The following is a 22,001-nucleotide window of genomic DNA, read 5'->3' on the forward strand; positions in this document are numbered from 1 at the left end:
AAGATATTAGTAACATTATAAAGTAGATATAAGTAAAAACTAATAGATAAGAGCAAAAGTGTATAAAAGATATTAGAGTAGTAAAGTAAGCTAGTATTATAGTTAGGTAGATAGACTCTATATATTAATTAGCTACTATTATTCTTATTTACTTAAAGATTTCTAGAAGTTTATATAAGATTATAGAAGATCTAAATATATAGTTAGTTATTATTATTATATAATACGTACTTTCTCTTTTACCTTTCTATTATAGTGTAGATAGCTATATTACTTTACCTTTTAGTAGAGAGTCTAAAGTCTATTATTCTATTAGCTTATAAGTTTTTATAAGTTTATATAAAACTATAGAACTATTAAATATACTTCTACTTACTAATAGAATATCTATTACTCTTTTACTCTTACTCTACTAACGCAGCCTAAACAGCTAGATAATATATTCTTTCTAGTTTAGAGTCTAGAGGCTACTATTTTATTAGCTTAGTAGTTTATAGTAGTTAGTAGAAGATAGTAGATATTTATATATAGATAGCGTCTAGTAATTTACTATAAAATTAGCCTTAGTAGTAAATAGACGTAGGCGCTAGAATATAGTAAATCTTTTTAGCTTTTTTAAACCTTTAATAAATACTTATAATACTTATTATAATATAAGTATCTACGCGTTTTATACACTACTATATAGTAGTAACTAATAAAGCTTAATATCTTACTACTACAGCTAGTTTACTATAGAGTACTCTCTATAAGTACTAGTAGGTTTTTTAATAGTATTAATATAACATTTATACTAACTAGTATATAGTATAGTATCTAACGCGCAAGGTTAGTTAGTGTAGATTCTTTACTAATATTATAACTATAACCTTTGTCTATAGCCTTTTTAGTGTTATTCTACTATTACGCCTCTATCTTTACCTATAGTTATTACCTTTATAGCATTAGCTAAAAATAAAAATAAAAATACTAAGATAAATAATACTCTATCTATTATTAATAATAATAATAATAAGAGTAGTTTACCTATTCTTAGTAATAATAATAATAATAATAGTATAGATAAAGAGAAAGAGAATAAAGTAGCGTAGAAGTCTATTAGTAAGAAGAATAAAAAGGTTAAGTAAAAGAATAAAGTAGACTAAAAGTCTATAGTAGAAAAAGAGAAAAACGTAGTAGTAGTAGAAGTAGAGAAGAAAGAGAAGAAAGAAAAGAAGTTAGTTAGCGCTCTTACGTTAAACACTAGAATACTACCTTCTAGTTCTCTTATCTAATCTTCTAGTAGTATATTAGTAATAATATATATATAGACTAAGCTAGTGTTAATAAAAAGTTAATATTATACTTACCTTTTTTTTTTCTATAGAAGAGAAGCTACTAGCTAGAAGCTTTAGCGCCTAGACTTATAGTATAGAAGTAGTTATAATAGTTACGCGTTATAAACCTAGTCTAAGAAAGTAATAATAGACTATATTAGTACTATTATAGAAATAGATATAAGAGAGTAGCGCCTTAGTAAGAACTACTATAAGTAATACTATAGAAATAACTATAAGTGTTAGGTCTACTCTAAGAGAGTAGAAACGTATATTAAGTACGCTCTACCTATATATACTTATTACTAGTTTATACCTAGTCTAAGTAGCTACTCTCTTTCTTTCTAAAAGAAAAGTAGTAGTATATTACTTAAGAGAGGTAATCTACTTTATAGTTACTAGCCTAGGTCTCTTTTACTAAAGAGTCTATCTAGGTTTAGTTCTAGTAGAGCTAGTGCTAGTAGCTTTACTACCTAAGATACTATAAAGTAGTACTTACCTTAAGTAGTTCTAATTAACTTTAGTTATTTATATATCTAGCTTAGGTTAGTAAAGAAGCTTAGTGTAAGTATACGTAGTTATTAAGACTAGTAGAAAGAGCTTTTCTTTAGTTATAATAATAGTAGTAATAGCTTTAGTATTTAAAGTAGCCTAATAAGTTAGTTCTTAGGCCTTACATATATAGTTTACTATTAGCTCTAGCTAGTTTAATATACTTATATAGGTAAAGAGAGCTAGTATCTAATAGAAGCTATTTGCGTAAGTTACTTAGTATTAATAATAGTATAGCACGTAAGAGTTAGATAGTTTAATAAATCTAGTAATCTCTTACTTATCTATTTATATATTATTCTTATAGTATTATATTATATAACAAAATCTAGATATAACTAACTATTACCTTTACTATAAAGAGCTGCGTTATAATACTATACTTAAGCGCCTTTTCTTAAATAGTAGTAATATATAACTAGCTAATAATCTAATATAAGTATATAGAAGTTTATAGAAGTTTATATTACTATACTTAGTAGTGTAGTCTATATATAGTAAAGAGAGAAAAGTAGCCTATACGTCTCTAAGTATTTATAGAATATTACTAGTTAGTCTATAAGTCTCTAGAAGTTTATAAAACGTTACTAGTTAGTCTATAAGTCTCTAGAAGTTTATAGAATATTACTAGTTAGTCTATAAGTCTCTAGAAGTTTATAGAAGACTTATAAGCTAAAAAAAGCTAATAGTAATAGATATAATTTAAACCTAAAGGTAAAAAAAATAGTAACTTTATATATAAGAAATTGCCTACCTAGTAGTTAAGCTAGGTATCTTAGTTAAGAGCTAGAGGTTACTAGACTAGCAAAGAACTAATATACTAAATAGTAGTACTATATTAAACTATTATTAATAGAGAATATCTAGATTTAAGGCTTTATATAGTATATAAGTATAAGAAGCTAGTAGAAATACAAAGTTATAATAAGTAGAGACACTATATTAATAGCTGCAACGCTAGCTTTACTAGTATAGTAATATAGTATATAAGTATAAAAGGTAGATAATTAATAAAGAGTAAGAAGTAAAGAGTAATAAGTAATAAGTAATAAATATACTATTTTTTAAGACTATAATCTTACTTATAGCTATTAAGACTTTAGTCTATAGTAATTCTATACTATATAATACTCTCTATATTAATAATAATAGTAGTAACTACCTTAAAATATCTACTTCTAACTCTCTTTTATTTAGTCTTCTATTTAGTACTTTACGCGCTATACTTTTAGTGCTACTACTATAGTTTATTACGTAGTAGTAATAGTAGTACTAGTAGTAGAATAAGCTCTACTAAAGTAAATTAAAGTCTAGTATAGTTAGAGAGCGTAGGTAAGTATAGTACTACTATAGAGCTAGTAACTATATACTAATAGTAATATAGCTTACCTTAAGACTATACTTAGCGTACTTAGCGTCTAGTAGCTATACTACTATTAATAATTATACTTACGCCTACGCCTACGCTTATTATTTTTACTTCTACCTTTTTTATACCTTTAGCGTATAATAATAATAATAATAATAATAAGAAGATAGATATTATACTAAGCTAGGTAGAGATCTTAGTTACCTTTATACGTAACGTTACGTAGTAGTAGTAAGAGTATAGTAGGTAAGTAATAATAGATATAGAATAGCTTACTCTCTTCTCTTCTCTATAAAATATAAGTAAGTAGTACCTTTATAGTACTACTACTATAATATATAGACGTTTACTAGTCTTAGAGTATTAGCTTTTATATTCTATTCTAGCTATTTAGAGTACTACTAAAAGAAATAATCTAAGTATTAAGTTAGAGTAGGCGTTATAGATTAGAGTTTAAATGCTAGCTATAGTAAGAGAGTAGAGTTTAGTTAGTTAGAATTAAAGTTATTACTATATACTTCTTTCTATATATATTACTATATACTTATATAGATAGTAACGCTAGTTCTAGTAGTCTATATCTTCTTACTAGTAGACTTACGCTATAAGTAGTATATCTACGCTAAAATCTATCTCTTATAGTATTAACGCTTTATATAATATAGTTATATTACTTATAATATAAGTATAAGAAGTAAGTTTATAAGTAAAAAAGGCTAGTAAGAGTATATTATAGGTAAGAGGTTATCTAGACTAGTTACAGCTTATTTAGATTATATAAAGAAAGAGTATATTAAGAGTTAAGATAAAGTATAGCTATAAGGTTATTTATATCTATATATAAAACTACTTTATAAAGTTCTAGCCTAGCTAATAGCTTACTAGGTTAAAGAGTAAAGATAAAGAAAAGAAGAAGAAACTTATAGCTAGTTAAGAAAGAGTATAAGATAATTAACCTCTATAATAATAATAAAAAGAAAGAGAAGCTTATAGCTAGCTAAGAAAGAGTATAAGATTATTAACCTAATTAGTAATAATAAAGAGTAAAAGTCTATTACTAATTACTAGCGTATAGTTAGAAATAAATAGACACTAGTAAAATTACCTAGAAAGTAGAAGCTATAAGTAGATTAGAGGCTAAATAAGAAGACTAATAGATACTAGTAAAATTACTTAGAAAGTAAAAGCTATAAGTAGATTAGAGACTAAATAAGAAGACTAATAGACACTAGTAAAATTACCTAGAAGGTAGAAGCTATAAGTAGATTAGAGGCTAAATAATATTTCTATAGCTAGAAAGTCTATAGTAGTATTAAAAAAAGTATAAATAGAGTTAGGTTTATAAGTAGTATCTACGTTACCTTAATAAGCTCTAGAGTAGTAGATAAGATTAAGGCTAGAAGAGTCTTAATAGCTTTAGAGAGAGTAGAGAATACTAACTTAGTACTTTATAGATACTTAGTATAACTTAGAAGATTACTACTAGAAAGTCTAAATAATATATTACTAGTAAACTTTCTAGCGTTAAAGCTATAGTTAATATTAAGAGCAATATTATTAGTAACGTCTTTAGCGTTAGAGCTATAGTTAAAGTTAAGAGTAATATTATTACTAGAGTTCTTAATAGATAGTAGAGAAAGGTTATAGTTCTAGAAAAGAACTCTAGTAATAATAAGCTTCTTCTTTAGCGTTAAAGCTATAGTTAAAGTTAAAAGTAATATTATTACTCTAGAGAAGAACTCTAGTAATAATAAGCTTCTTCTCTAGTATTAAAGCTATAGTTAAAGTTAAGAGTAACGTTATTACTAAAGTTCTTAATAGATAGTAGAAAAAAGTTATATACATACTTAATAATAAGGTGCCTAATCTAGTAAGTATTCTAGTACTAGAAGATTAGTTAGAGTTAGAGTATAGTTATTAAAAAGGTAGTTAGATATAAACTTAGAGCTAGAGCTACTTTCTGTACCTAAGACTACTACTACTCTCTACCTCTTTTACTATAAGTATTATAGCGTTTTATCTCTAACTAAATAGTTAGCCTATATAACCTAATTACTATATCTACTAAAAGTGTCTTCTTAGGTAGCTATAGGCTTAAAAGACGCCTAGAGGCTTATAACTAGCGTACTTAATAATAGCCTTACATAGTCTATAGTTATTCTTAGAATACTACTTATAGTAGATATATATAGTAAGGTTAATAATTATAAAAGAGTTAGTAATAAAGAGAAAGTAGTTAATAATAGCTTTAGTAGTATAGCGTATAGACTTAAGAGGCCTAGAGGCTTATAGCTAGTGTTATTAATAATAATAACTATAAGAGAGTTAGTAATAAAGAAAAGATAGTTAATAATAGCTTTAGTAGCGCTAGCGTTAAGAAGATAGTAAGAAGCATTATAACTAGTAACTTAATTATAGCCTATAAAGAAAGGCCTAGATATTAAAAAGAGTAAAGACCTTAATACTATTACTAGTATACTCTAGCTTATTAGGCTTATCTCTAACTATAATAGTTAGGTTACCTATAAAAGCGTATTCTTACTATACTCTTCTAGAGAGCTAAAGTACTCTAGCTTATTAAGCTTATCTCTAACTATAGTAGTTAGATTACCTATAGAGGCGTATTCTTACTACGCTCTTCTAGAAGGCTAGAGTACTCTAGCTTATTAGGCTTATCTCTAACTATAGTAGTTAGATTACCTATAAAAAACGCGTTTTTACTATACTTTTCTAGAAAACTAAGGTTAGAAACAACATCTATAGTAGAGAGCTAGATACTAGTATTATTACGCTAGCGCTATAGGTTAGTAAGGTTATTAGATATTATAACTTACTTACGCTAAATCTTATAATATAAATAAGCTTTTTTATATAGCTTAAAGATATACTATATATATTATATAGCTACGCTATATCTATAGAAGTTATTCTTTTTCTTAAAGTTAATATACTCTTTAAGTGTCTTCTTCTACTTAGCGTAAGAAGATTAGTAAGAAGCTTAAACTAGCTAGAGATATACTAAGTAAACTTAAAATTAGCTTTAAAGTTATTATTATTAGTAGTAATAAGCACTACGTAATTAGCTATATTTAGACCTAGTTAGAAGTATTACTAGTACTACTATTATATCTTACGCTAAGTAACGTTATTAAGTAGGCGTCTAGTAAATAGAAAAGTAACTAGTATAGCTATATAGTTTCTATTTATATATTAAGTTACGTAGCTATATCTTATTAAATATACTTAGAGTAAGTAGCTTAATAGTTAAAGCTTCTTACATAGAAGCACTTAGCTATAGTAGAGAAAAGACCTACTAGCTAGCTAGTATAGCGCTTACTAAGCCTACTAGTAGAAAATAGAGAGTATTTTTATAGAGAGAAATCTAGGTTTAAGTTATAGTTTATCTATTTTTTTCTATTTTTTTTTTATTCTATAGCTAGAATACAAAACTTCTTAAGACTTATAGGCTAACTAGTAATATTCTATAAACTTCTTAAAACTTATAGACTAACTAGTAATATTCTATAAACTTCTTAAAACTTATAAACTAACTAGTAATATTCTATAAACTTTTTAAAATATATAAGCTAACTAGTAATATTCTATAAACTTCTTAAGACTTATAGGCTAATTACTTAGTAGTTCTTATAGAGGTTATAGATAAGAGATTTATACTTTTAGTAGTAACTACTACATTAATTTAGTAATTAGCGTATTAGCAAGGCATTTATAAAGCTAGAGCTAACTAGTAATATTCTATAAACTTCTTAAAACTTATAAGCTAATTACCTAGTAGGTTCTTATAGAAGTTATAGATAAGAGATTTACACTTTTAGTAGTAACTACTACGCTAATTTAGTAATTAGCGTGTTAGTAAAACGCCTATAAAGCTAGAGCTAAAAGAGATAGCGCTATACATACTTAATAATAAGGTATCTAGTTAGTTAGATATAGTCTTATCTTAGTACTCTAGTTACTTAGGTAGTTAGTTAGCTATAGCTTTATCTTAGTACTTTAGTTACTTAGGTAGTTAGTTAGCTATAATAGTAATATATAGTCTCTTAGCTTCTCTAGCTCTATAGATAATATTCTTACTCTAATAGTATAAAGTAGAAGAAGATAGCGTACTAGCCTAAAGTAGTAGACTACTAGAAGAAAGAGGTAGAAGAGAAATAGTAAGTAATAGCAAGAATAGAGACGTATGCGCTATACCTCTAATAACGTTATTTACTCTTCTAGTAATATTATAAAATAGTTTTAGTTTAACTAGAAAAAAAGTATATTTAGTAGCTAATATAGTAGGCTTCTACTTAATAGAGTTTCTTTAGTAGCTAATATAATAGGCTTCTACGTAATAGAAGTTTCTTTAGTAGCTAATATAATAGGCTTTTACTAATAGATAGTTATTTAGTAGCTAATAATATTTACGTAGACTAAATAAGTTAAGATAAATTAAGTATAACTCTTTATTCTCTTATATATCTAAAATAATTAGCAACACTAGTAATCTTATAGAAACTTCTAAGCTAATTCTTTCTAGTAAGTATAATACTAGTAATCTTATAGAAAGTTCTAAGCTAATTATACTAGTAAGACTTATACGTAGCCTCTACTAGCCTTAACATTAATTCTACTTTAACGTAGTCTTAACTACGTAGTAAGTAGATAGTAACTTTATTAATACTATAAACTTATATATACTACTATATACTTCTATAAACTTTTATAAACTTATAGAGTATATTATATATAGCTACGCTAACTAGAGGCCTATATAAGATTAAGCTAATTAATACTAGTTAATAGATATTTATTAGTAGTAGTATCTACTTAGCTATTATAGCTGCTATAAGTAAGGTTAGTATACTTACTAATATTAATAAACCTATTATAACTATTACTAGGCATTACTACTAACGTACTATAAGATAGAGATATTAGAGTATAAATATACTAAGTGTTAAAGGCATTAATATTAGCCTTAAGACTATCTATACTATTCTATTAAATATCTATAGAATTATATATTCTACTACTAGCGTTAATAGAAGTGTAATAGCTAGTATACCTATCTAAGAATAGGTTCTAACTAAGAAAGAATATATTATAAATAGCTCTATTACTTATATACTTACCTAATATAGATTCTTTATACTAACACTTAAGTTTAGTGTAGAGTTTACCTAGATACGCGTTATAAAGAGCTTACTACTAGAACATAATATTAAAGTTATATATAGAGTTCTTTTAGTTATAGAGGTTAAGCTTATAACTATAGTTAAGATACTTAAAGTATAGATTAATAGCTTTAAAGGTAGACTACTACCTATACTAGTTTATAAAACCTAATAATAATATTAACTACTAGAGAATAGGCGTATTTATAGAGAATAGATACTATTAATAATATAGTATCTTTTTACTATAGTTATACTACTTTACCTCTAAGAATATAATAATAAGAGAATCTACTAAGCGCTATAGTATACTAATATTACTATACTTAACTATATAGCGTAGTATTAAGAATAGCTTAACCTTTTATAGAAGCTAATATATAGTATAGAAGTTAACGTCTAGACTAGAAGACGTCTAAGCTAATAAGATAAAGGTAGTAGATTAGACATCTTTAATAAGCTTTATAAATTATAGTACTAATAAGTAGAATATAGCGTTTCTAACTACCTTACGCTAAAAATTCTACTTAGTATTAACTAGTAGTAGTTTATAGTCTTTTATAGCTATATAAAAAAGTACTCTAATCTATAAAGTAAACCTCTAAATAATAACTAGCTCTATTAAGTAGTACTTTATATTATCTTTAGTACTATATAAATAGTTCTAACGCGTTATATTAGTAATAAGAAAGTGTATAGTATAAAAACTAGAATTAGCTACCTAATAGGTATAGATAATAGTAGCTAATAAGTTTATTTAGATATAAAACTAGATAGAAAGTAGTTAAATCTACTACTATCTATTATATAGTAGCTTTACGTAACGCTGCTCTTATAAAGTAGACTATATATAGTTAGTAGTAAGCTAGTCTCTATAATATAATATAAGATAATAAGTAAAGTTATTAACTTTACTAAGCTTATTAGTAGCCTTTAAGCCTAACTAACGCAAGAATATATCTTTATATATAGTATACATACTCTTAATAGTACTTTTATTCTATAGAATACTAGTAAATTACTAGTACTAAGTAACGTAAGGTAGTAACTATTTAATAATAGAGAAAGCTAGATAGAAAGAGTTACTATTATAATTAAATACTACTTTTACGCTCTCTAGATATAAGCGTTAGACTATATTAGTAATAAGTAAGCTAGATATATAACGCCTAATATTATTATCTCTAGTTAACGCTAAACTAGTTATAATATTATAAAGAAAAAGAGGTATAGATAGATTATATATATCTTAGGTAAGTCTATTAGTAGGTAACTTATTATATATAATAAAAGCTATATTAGTAAAAGCTTAATAGCTTACTATATAACTAGCGTTCTTATATTATTTATAATCTATAAAGTTAATATTATTATATATAATAACTATATAGAGATTATATGCCTACGCTTATAATTAACTCTACTACTAGAGTTAATAAATAATATATAAATAGAAGATTCTAGAAGATTATAGAAGTTTTAATAATATTATAGAAGTTTATATACTAGAAGAAGTTATATAAAAAGAGTACCTTACCTATATAAGTTAACTAATCTTATCTATTTTACTATTAATATAATAGTACGTATAGTATATACTAAAGCTAGTAAGAACCTTAATAATATATTAGTATATACTAGATCTCTATAAATAGAGACTAATATAAGTAGATAGTATATTTAACCTCTTTTTTACGCGTAAGAAGTATACTATACTAGTAATAAAGTAGAGTTACTACTATAGCGCCTTATAGTTTTTTAAAGTCTTCTTTTACTTTTTATTTTCTAAATAGTAAAGAATAAACGCGTACTAGATAAGTACGCGTTTCTTAATAGCTTATATAGTAGTATAGTAATTAACTACGTTAATACTTATACTAGCTTTAAATATACTAAACGCTTTCTTTTTTATAAGTTATAATAACTTATATTTATAAGCTAATAGTATATTCTTACTATAGATACTATAATCTAACTATAGAGTACGCACTACTTTAAGTAGCGTCTATTATTATCTTTTATAACTACTAGCTCTTATACTATCTATTATATACTACTTTATTACCTATATATAGATAAAGTTCTAGAATAACTATTTATATTATTAAAAAACTTTAACTACTTAAGTTAACTTATACTACGTAGATACCTACTATATATATAAGCGCTAAGTATAATAAGTCTATTTACTAGTATTATCTTCTATTATAGTTTCTTTAGTAGTATTTATTAACTTATTATTACTACGCTTATTATAGGCTTTATTTTACTTATATCTTAAATATAGCGTAGGTATATATATTTAACTAAGATATTATAAGCTTAGAGACTAGAGAAAAAATAGTAGTAATAATATAAGTATTAATAAAAAAAGTAACGCGTAAGTAAGTAAACTAAGTATAGTAATAATAGATATTTTAGATATAGTTAAAAGAGCGTAATAAGCGCTATTAAATAGTATATCTAATATAATAAAGTAATATTATAGTGTAAGTAAAGTATAAAGTTAAAGTAATAATAGTATATTATTATAATACTAAAATCTATATTACTAATATTAGTACTATTTTCTTTTAGACGCTTTATAGAGATTTGCGTTTAAGTCTACTTATTAGTCTAGAAGTTTTATAGTATTTAATACCTTTATTTTCTAAGCTATAATTAGCTTAGCAGCTTTAAGAAGTTTTTAGTACTACGCTAGCGTGTTAGCGTAGCGCTAGCGCAAGGGTTAAACGCACAGAATCTTAGAGGAGCGTATAATTTATAAGATAACTAGGGAGCGCGTCTGTTGTGAAGGCGTCACGTGAGAGCGGCTGGTGGTGAGGGCGCGCCAGGAGGATGCGGTTGCCTCTTCGGCGAGCGCATCCGTCGTGGCGCACATAGGGCGACCGTGTAGGCAGCGGCACGACGCACTGGACTCGCGATGCCTCATCTCGCCCATGCAGTCGAGAGATGACCTGTATGCGAGGCTTGCGGGCCAGAAGATCGCGGCCGGCTGCGATTCGACGTCGACGCTAAAATCGGGAACTCGCTACTCAGGCGAGCCCGCTGTCGTCCTCGCTTGCTCCTTCTCCCCACAACGCCTCACGCATTCGCCCTCCTCAAACACCTGGCTGCTGTCTCAGGTATACTTTCTAATTGCCACCAGCACTCCGTACACCCGCTGCGTCTGCAGCAGGCCGAAGTGCGTCATCCAATGCGGGCGTCGGGATATTTCTGTGGCTGGTAGATCCCAACTCATGGGGGGTGACGAAGCGCATATAGGGCAGGGTCTGACTCTATACCTTGAAACGGCCCACGCATGAGCCAATCTGAGGCCATCATGCCTATGCGTTAGAGAACCATGACCGAGAGCCCTGCCATCGCTCGGTCCCACTGCTTACAGGCGGGTGCTACGGCTGCGTAAATGCCGGCATCGACAGCTGTCCTGCCCTGATCCGAGTACCGCTTCTTCGCCAGCACCATCATGCTTCATGGGGCCCTGAGCCCGGGTAAGGCTCTTCCAGGCATGAAGTGCCGTCGACTGAGGCACCGGGCGTGTATGCCATTGAGATGCCATGAAAAAATGCCATCATTGTCACAGCACCCCTCTGCCAGGCCGTTTGGAAGCACTCGCCTCCGAGCATGACCCGAGCACCTCTCCCGCGCTCCTGGCTCCGTCTGGTAGACTGTGTCTCATCAATCTGGCAGACGGCGCTCGCTCGTGGCGCTGCCTCTTCGGGGAATCGCCTCGAGCCCCTGCCGTGTTGCTAGCCGGTTCAGAACGTCTTCAATGCACATCTCCTGGCCACCACGCTGCGCCAGGATCCCTCCTGCAGCGCCTGCAACGGCGTTGGAGATCTTTCTGGCGGCATTCTAGAAATAAACGACGATGGCATGGACCGCGCACGCCCCGGGCCCCACCGACCCTCGCAAGCCGGGCACAGTACCTCATGCCCATCTCATTTTGCATCAGCAGCCACTCACGACCCACGTCTGCGAGCATTGTACTCGTCCAGATCGCATGCCGGGGGTCCCCTCCTTGTCATTGATCACCGCATTATGCTTGACGTAGAATCAGTTCCTGGGCCTTCCCTACTAAGCTCATTTGGTGCTCCTCAGGAACAGAGCGTCTCGTGGGGACGACCCATTGCTGTACATGCTTGGATCCTGTGTCCGTGTGGCAATCGCACAAGACGGACCGGGCTTTTGAAGGGACCTACTGCCCGAGATTTTTAATGCCTTCTCCCATCAGGCAGGAATCTTATATTCCACGAGCATCCCCAGCCATACGTACTTTTCGTTTGTTCCCTACAAGGCTACAACCTATATTCGACAACCCAGACGCTTAACACACGCGATAAGACCTCGACCGATGGCGCGTTCCCCTAGGCCTTTCTTGCTCCAACATTTGTCAATATAACAAAATTCGAAATACCCAAACGCGTGCGATACAGCCATCGCAACTCCGAACACCAACTCAAACCAGGCATCCTTTTTCTGGCTCAGGTCTCACTGCGGCGGCCTGCCAGAGCAACCTAGCTCTGGTAGTCTCCATGCGTGATCGCAACACTGGCGAGTCCCTATCGAGGCCCTTTCCTCGACTACAGCGTACCAGGCGATGCCGGGGAAGAACATCACATACCGACCTCAAACGTCGAACATCAAAATGTCCTCCATTCCCATACCGGATTGCCTCCGGGATACCACCCTCACTCCTTCCTGCAGCCACACCAGTCTCAAACGCTGCAACATGCCGGCGCCGGCCACCACCCTACCTACACAGACATCGACACACATTCATTACATCAACCCCATCTTCTGCGCCACCACTCCATGTCGCAACACTCGCCATCTTCCTACAACGTGGGCTACCCACCGCCGCCCCAGCAGACCGCCGGACGCAAGCGCAGCCACCAGGACGACTTGCAGCACGAACTGCCTCCGAGCTTAGAGCAGCAGCTCAATCCCTACGCACAAGCAACGGGAAGCGTCTCACTACAACACGCGACCCAGGGTTACTCCCTTCAACAGTATCCGCCGCCCGCTCCACAGTCCTCTTTACCTCCCACACATCACCACCATCTGCCAAATACTCATCGCAGTAAGAGACATCACCCGATGGAGGGCCAACCTCCCTCTCCCGCTCAACACCATGGCCCTCCTAGCGTAGTCGGTCAAGAAGGGATGCCCCCGCCAGCGCAACGACCCCGCGGCCCAAAGCTCAAGTTCACGCCCGAGGACGACCAGTTACTCGTCGACCTCAAAGAGAAGAAAAACCTTACATGGAAGCAAATCGCCGACTTCTTCCCTGGCCGCAGTTCTGGCACACTCCAAGTACGGTATTGCACGAAGCTCAAAGCAAAGACCACTGTCTGGACGGATGATATGGTAAGTCGCAACCCTAGTCATGAAACGCGCGACGTCGTGCATCGCATCCACAATCTCCGACATGCTAACCATAACCGGCAATACAGGTGGTAAAGCTTCGCAACGCCATGCAGGAGTACGAGAACGACCGATGGCGCATCATCTCCTCGAAGGTTGGCAGTGGCTTCTCGCCCGCCGCGTGCAAGGACAAGGCCGAGGCACTTGAGGCTGTGGAGTTGGCTGCGCAGGAAGAGGAGGAGGAAGAATCACAACATCGACAACATCAACACCAGGGTGCCTACTCCTCGTCTCAGATGGCAGCTGGTCCCAGCGATCCCGGCGCAAGTTACCAATGACTGGCCGACTCTAACTGCGATGGGCTGGCTGGCCAGTTCGAGGGCTTGCGTGCATGGTGAGAACAAAAAATATGAACAACAAGCATGCGCGTATGCGGAAGGGGGGCAGTGTTGCGGGGTTTGTGCTGGACACAAACCTGCCTCTCTGTGGTCGATTTCGGCATTTGCAATACTCTTCTGGGGCACACACCAGCCTCCTAATCACTAAACACATTTCCTTTACGACGTACCACGATTTGGGCCAACGGTATACCCTTCCTCTTCCAATACACACTCCTTTACAAATTACCTGCATACTTTGGATACTACGAACGATTATTCCTTCGACGCGCGACACATTCCAAGCGAGTCCAGCATTGCGGTGGCGTTGGGAAAGAGACGGCTCGGGCTGGTATCACATCATCCAGGGAGCTGTTGGAGGTTTGAGTTGACATGGACGGCATTGAGAAAGAGTCGGCCAGCGTTCCGGATACACAACAAGGGTGTAGGGAGTGAAAGAGAAGGAAACGATACCCAGGCAGAGTCGGAAGGGGCGCATTCTCATTGGTCTTTGTTTTACTCGTCACTACATCTTTTCCTTTGTACATCACTGGCGGTATCGTCATATGCTATTGCTTATTTACATCCACGCATTGCATCTATTCTCTTCTATACATAATCGTTGTTTCTTGCTACGCGACACAATCTTGCCAGATATCTCCTTCACACTCTGCATGTCTCACTAGACTACGGTCTTCGAGCCAACGACTGCATTTTGCGCTTGGTCCTCAGAATACCCATTTGTAATATGTGGCTCATGTTCATCTCCTACGTCCATCTCTCAAGGCATGACACCCGTCATCTAATGTCAAATACCTGTACCCGGGTCTTCCATCGCAACTTCGATACGCGATATGCGATCGCATGTAAATCATAACCCGCACTTGATATCAATAATTTGGAATGCTATTATGCGCATCATGTTCGCTGATGACCGTGTGTCAATGCCGGGGTTGTGGCTTGTGTCTCAACCACAACTATGGGTTTCAGATCAAGCAGTTTGAGATGCGCATCTGAGACGAGTATGGCCGCGAAGATGAGATCAGATGCTTAAGCTTCATGTTACATGTCGACATTATCATGAGATCTGGATGCGCATGGCATGATGCTTTACAGGTGGTGGTGGTGTCATCGGAGTTGCGGTCGGTCGCGGATGCAACAAGTCAAACTTCATGCTGGTATAGTACTTGCATCAAGCGCATGTGAGCTACAGCAACAAGCTTGAAAGAATTCAATTCCAAATAATTGCGCTGACACTCATTTGGGAACCACATCAGAGTGTATTCAAGCAAGCAGTCCATCCCTATCCAAACGCGATGCCTCAAGACCCAGCTCAATGCCTAGTCCACAACCAACACCACTATGTCCCCAACTACCGTTTTCCAAATACCTCCATCCCTTCCCCACGCCGCTTCCCAGCCGTCTCGAACTAATGACACCAAGGCATTATCACCCATTACCAAGATACACATGAGCCCTCGCCAACCGATCATACTTTCGATATTAAGAAAGCGCGGGCTGACCATGCCGCATGCGGGAAGGGGACAAACCTTGTTCATAATATCCGGGTTCGTGATATAGTACATTGTTCCCGCACACACCTCGCTACTGTTGCGCCAAATGGCGTCCTTTGGTCAAAGTAGAATATGCAGAGCGGATGCGGGCGCGGGAGGCGAAGAAGGCGCGGTTGTTTGTTTTGGAGAGTAGTGAATGCGACGCGAACTGGACGTTGGTCACACCGGTTGATGATAGACAAACCACCTATAGTACCCTATAAAACGTGCGCCTAGCTTCGCGACTATTGCCTACTAGTCTATGGAGCAGAAGAAGAAGAAAAAGTCTTCAAGTTGGGCGTTCACGATATGCGCTGGTTTGCATCCGACTCGTCCAAATCCCGAGCCAGTAGTGACCGTTTGTGCAGCACGATCCGACGAACCCTGTCGTAAGATTCCCTCTTGAGCACCCAGCTCGTCGTTTACTGGCCCGTACCAAGACGACCCTGGTCCTTAGCAGCCAGCTCGGGTGTGGCCACACGCACGCAACGAGCATGCCGCGGCAGGCATATGCTGGATTGGGGTTGAACCGGGGCGAGAGGGAAGTTTTGCTGACCCTGTGCAGGACGATCTCTTGCCAAAGACATCCACCCGATGGGCTGATGATGATGATTATGATGATGAAGCTTTTCCGACGTGACCACTGCCATGGGCGCAGGCACACATGTCTCTCGCTTACACTTTCCATGGACCCTGACCGTGCAATCCCTTGCCTGTTGCGCCTATGCCGCACCCCCCCATGGTTGTGGATGCTCCCTTTCTGCTCATCAGCTGTGCCGTAGCAGTAGCGATCTCCTTCTTACGTGTACTCCGCTTTCTTTCGGGAGCTAGCTACTGTTGATCTAACCGACGAACGCAGAGGGTGGAGGTCACGAACGGAATACGCCGAAGGCGAAAGCGGAAGAGAAGCATCAAGGATCGACACGCCGCTGCAGTGGATATTGGGAAGCCTCACGTTGTGCCTTTTTGCTGGTAACGGCATCCTCGTCGGCCATGTGGCAGTGGCAAGAAAGCCGTTTCATGTTTAGATGTTGAGGTGGCGATTGCTATGTTTACCATTTGATGATGGATAACGAAGTAACTGCGAGGCGGAAAGCGGAGATCGTGTACTCGTGATCGACGAGGACCTGTGCTACCGAGAGACATCGCTTAGAGATGCATCGCGGGTGTAGGCTTCATCGGGATGTGGGGAGAACTACAGAGTAACGGCAGGTACTCCGGAGTAGAGGTGGAGGCCGTTGGCTGAAGGCCCAATTTGGCAATGACTTCGCTTATCCGCGGCCATCGATCTGGTGAATGCTGAATTCGCTAGTCATGCTCATCGTGCAGAGAGGCGTCTCAACAGATCGAGGGCATTGACGCGTGAGGCGTAGGTGTACTTGCTGATGTGGGGAGGTTTACTGAGCCCAACGCTGCTATACACTCATGGTCCGCATCCTTTCCTTCGACGACCATTGAAGACTACGTCATTCCCATCGTAATCTGCTTCTCGCGATACTTGAACTGTCAATGAACTTGTGTTTCAATATTCACAAGATTCACCGAGGTTTACCCATAAGTGATGCCTGACCGGTCACCTCCAAGCGTCAATGTATGCATCGCACCACCGCGGCGGCGATTGACAACAAGGGCTTGCTAGCTCGGTGCCTTGCTGCGCGATGCTGCACCGGCGCTGTGAACACCTGCATGTGCGCAGTACCCTGTCAATCGGTGAAGGAATATATCGAACGGGCGCGAGTAATACTCCGGCGCAGTGAGCGTTGTACCGTGCCGTCGCCGCATCCCGCCTTTTCGGTGCACTGTCAGAGAGGCAAGAGGCAACAATCCAGGAGCCCGGTAGATGGTCGGCCGGTTTCGAAGCAACCGGCTCTTCTTGCTGCTTCTGTGTGTCGCATACGATCTTGTGCGCCGCAGAGCTGTCAAGTGTTGATGACGCGCCCAAAGCTGTAGCCCACAACATAGCGCGATGCGTGTGCCAGCTCCGCCGCCAACGGCCCGCAAATCTATTGGACGATTGTGAAAAATAGAAAGTGGAGTCGTAGCCAATAGTGTCGCCGAAAGTTGCTTCTTTTCGGGTCGCCCGTGAGGCGAGGTACATAGGCTATATGCGGAGCTGATATAGCTCCGCTTCCCACAACGGCAGAGCATGGTATCTGCGCAAACGCTTGGCAAATTTCGCAAGACCCATGGAAGATGCCGTTCGTATCTTTGTACGTAAGCGAGCGCGGATGATGTTAAAGTTCCGCAAGATAATCGTGAAGGCGTAGTCACATGATCAGTGGCATCGTGAGTGTAACTTCCAGCATAACATGACACTGTGAGGCGCTTTTTACTAACATCATCCGCGCTTGATTACCTTGGAATTGCGGACGACTGTCTTTTCGACGTTTCAACTGCCGTCATTAACCTGTTGTTATTCACCTTTAGCGTTGCTCGCGTATGCGTAATAACAGTGAATTCCCAAGGGCACGGCGACTGAGATAGCTTCTTGACCAGTAGATGTAGCATTGTTACTTCGTGCATGAGGCGTGTCGTCGCTGGTTTTACCCGATACGTGATCTAGATCACAGCATGCAGGTGGTTTGGTAGCCCGGGTGACGCTGCGTGACAACGAAGGGTTACAGTCAGGCGGGTGTCGACGCCGCATACATGGAGTTCGGTTGGAATAAGTCGTGACAGTCTCGCTTATACATGTTTTGAACAGGTATCTCAAAGCTTTCTAGGTAGGATCCGTGAGTACCAGAGAGGACAGAAGCTAGACCAGTGCCTCAGGACGATTCGCTGCTTGTCGCTGCGAAAAGGGGCAGCATCGCGTCCTCTCCTGAGTCTTCCAAATTCCAGGTCAAAGAAGCGAGTACCAAAGCAGATCCAGGTTTTCATTAAGGCGAACCACTTCGCCAGCCAAGGACATCTCACTGCCACACCCTCACCCGGAGAAGCTCGCGGCTGGTCATCAAGGGCGCGTGGGTACGATGTAAGGGTCCACACTTAATGGCTTCAGGATGATCGGGTGCGCGTACTAGCAGACAGCGGCGTCGTGGCAGTGACGTGACGCTATTCGAGGGTACCCACTTACACTGCAGCAGCGCCGTGCCAGCAGTCAAGCCGCGGAAACACTCGCTCAGCGTCTCTTGTTCCCTATGGCACATCCGACGGCAATGAAGGCCATCGCTGAGCAAACGCGCGTCCGGGTTGACCGAGACATCACTCACCGGAGGCAAGCTGCGGGACTGATCTGGTAGCGAGCGATCCAACACACTCGCCATCCAGTTCAAGCCTGGTCGATAGTGACCCAACGCTGACGATAGCACAATCACGATGCGCTGTCATATATTATTCGCCGCGCAATAAGACAGCGGCTATAGCCAGGTGGACATTGCCGTGCACGCGCTGTTGGCTGAGAGACTTAGTGATGGGGTGTTATTGGCAACGCTCGCTTCCCGTGCCAGAGTCCCAACGGTGTTGGGCTTGCGACGAATCTCCCGAGTTGATCGGCACTGTTGTGCATGTTGTTCTTGATGCGCTTCTTACAGCGTAGACTTTGGTTCCGGGGACAGCAGTGAGAGCCTCTTCATCCTTCCGGGCATCGATCATGCTGACAAAACTTCGCCCCGTTAACATCCTCTTGCTCGACTTTGGTCGCGCCCCTTCTTCCTTCTCTTTGCGGTCCAGCGTTGGCTGATGCGATCGCTACCAAGAATATTCAGCCGGCTGACGGCTGCCAGAGTGGTTCAAGCGGCTCCACTGCGATCCGCGCCTCTGGTGGTATAGCCATGGTGTCGACGTACGGCTGGTGGTCGGCGCCGGTAGGCGAATAGAATCTGGCATGCCTGCTATTAGTATAACCCGCCATTGCCGTGATGCAACTGAACACCAGTTCAGATCGGCGCACACTGCTCACTCCAGGCGCAAGTCCAACTCCGTCGACAGAGACATTTCTCCAAGTTTTTTGCTCTTTCCTTTCGGTATGTGGAGTAACTCACCAGAACATGTGCGAGACTTCGATGCCCAGTGTTCAGCTTTTGCCATAAATTATCATGGGCCGACCTTGATGCCTGAGACATCAGGCCAAACGATGGCGCGTTTCAGAAGCGGTACCGCCGGCCGATGCTGCCACCGGAGTAAGCACCCGCATCGCCTCGTCCTCTGCCTAGATACTATGTACCTTCGCGTCGCATAGTTCATCAATTTGATGTATCGTCTAGGTGCATAGCGCTGCGTTGTGCAAAGCTTTGCGAAGAAGTTTCCGAGATGTCATGTTATGATGTTTTGTCTTTCCAAAATCTCGAGCTTGATCCGAGTCATCTCCGGACAATGTCCGTGCTTTGCATGACGTAAGAGCGGACATTCCCAGCCACTTTCTTCCATCATCACGTTAAGGAGCTTTCTTTATACGTGCGCTTGCATTTGACTGCAGTCCTCGGTGTTGCTATGGTCTCCTCCACCCATTGAGTATATCCACGACATTCTTCTAAAACTGATTACTGGTCTGTTCCTTGGCCAGCGGACCCATCATTGTGTTCTCCAGACCAATATTCAATCTCTACGGACGCGTCGTGACTTCAGAGACATGATAACGTACGGAAAGAAATTAGCGGCTGACTACAGTTGTCATCTCAATTCCGTGAGCCTGAATCTCAACATAGGCATCGCGAACGGCCAGCAGCATCCGTATGTATCTCACGGCTTCATCTTATCTCATCGCGACACCTCGCTAGCTTCCTGAACATGGGATTTTTTCCGAAGAACCGATCTCTTGAATACGCTTTAAGGCCTCATGTTCACCATCGAGTCAACTGATCTCATAACTACCTTTACCCCATAAAACCTGTTCATCCAGCTGCGAATTTCGTCTCTCTGCATCTCCATTTCACTACTGGGTAAGTGCCATAGCAATCTCAGCATCCGCTCAACTTCCCTTCACCAATGTCACCAACGTGGTCTTTCTCTTTCTTAAGCTGTGCGGCAAGGGTAAACGGGAAGGGCCGCGAAGGCAAGAAGGCCTTGCTCAGGCAGTTGCCAACGAGAAAGTAGTCATTTTGCAGTCGCGCTCAACTCTTGCGACGACAGGCGCGATGCTGGGCCGGTGAGTCTGATGGAAGGAGTGGCCGCACATCACCAGCGCGTACACTACCGGCATGGGCTATGATCAGCGCGGTGCAATAGCGGACAGAAGAAGACAGGAAGAGGCGGTCGATCCTTACCTGCGGGGTTTGTGAGGATACAAACTGTAAAGGTTGCTGGACCCACCGCGCTGCTCCAATCAGTGCGATGCCATATCAAGACCCTTATCTTGTGACCTTATCTCTCGGCGCGTTTCTACCACCTTCTGTAGCCGAACATCCTCACAAGACACATATTCTGGCACACCTTGAGACCAAGAGAAAAAAGATACTCAAAATCCGCATCCGAGGCCGTCACCGACCGCGCGCGATGGACCACCAGCATCACCAGCCGATATGGCCTTTACTGGAAGGCGCTTTCGACTACACGATGAACCTGGCAAGCGAGCTCTGGACAATGATCTGGAAACCAGCCGAGCAGCCGCGTACGCAGCCTATGAGCGCGGTGGCTGCGCAGAGCTCCCAGATTGAGGTCGCGAGAGTGGGTAGTAGTCTGCGCACGAAGAGGTCCGGAGATATCGCGAAAGCTTGCGCAGCTGCGCAGAGAGAAGTTGAGCGATGATGAATTCATGCAAACACGCATGGAGCAGAATACATCTTTGGTAACGTGGAGCACCTATTGGACCAGGGGAGAGGCTAATGTCAACATCAGCGAAGATTTGTCGTCACTGCTACCGACACGTCAACGACCAGAGCTGACTAAGGATAACCGCGAGCCGGAGGTGAGTGACCATGTAATTGGGAGCGGTTGATGACCGATGCGCTAATTACCTTGCCATTATGAAGGTCACCAAGTCGAAGTCCCATGCGAATGCAAATTGGGTAGCCCAGCCAGGCGCAAAGGGCAGTTGCGCACAATGAGCATTCTGACGGCGACACTAATTCCCATATCTGGAGCCCGAATGCAATAGCATTGGATGTGTATACATTCGAGAGAGGAGATTGGCTGTGCAACAGAAAAGATTACTTCTTTTGTCGAGTAGAACCAAGGTATACCGAGTTGCTCGACTTGTTCGCCGTTTCCACTGCAAAACTGGTCAAGAACCATGGTTCAGAGACTATGCGGCGACATCAGATGTGACTACTTCTTTCGGCGCACACAGCCATCTCCCACAACCATCTCCCACGTCCATCTCCCACAACCATCTCCCACATCCATATCCCACA

General features: G+C 39.1%; 1 protein-coding gene across 1 annotated transcript; it reads left to right on the top strand.

The window, feature by feature from the left end:
- Nucleotides 1–13,514: 13,514 nt before the first annotated feature.
- Nucleotides 13,515–14,119, top strand: J4E85_002566 (uncharacterized protein; the record flags this gene model as incomplete). Its single annotated transcript, XM_051466844.1, has 2 exons — nucleotides 13,515–13,784; nucleotides 13,871–14,119. 2 exons carry the CDS (start codon nucleotides 13,515–13,517, stop codon nucleotides 14,117–14,119), a joined length of 519 nt encoding a protein of 172 aa, XP_051329699.1.
- Nucleotides 14,120–22,001: the final 7,882 nt, after the last annotated feature.

The sequence above is a fragment of the Alternaria conjuncta genome, assembly GCF_024043145.1.
Source record: "Alternaria conjuncta strain BMP 0040 chromosome Unknown scaffold_3, whole genome shotgun sequence".
Taxonomy (NCBI): domain Eukaryota; kingdom Fungi; phylum Ascomycota; class Dothideomycetes; order Pleosporales; family Pleosporaceae; genus Alternaria; species Alternaria conjuncta.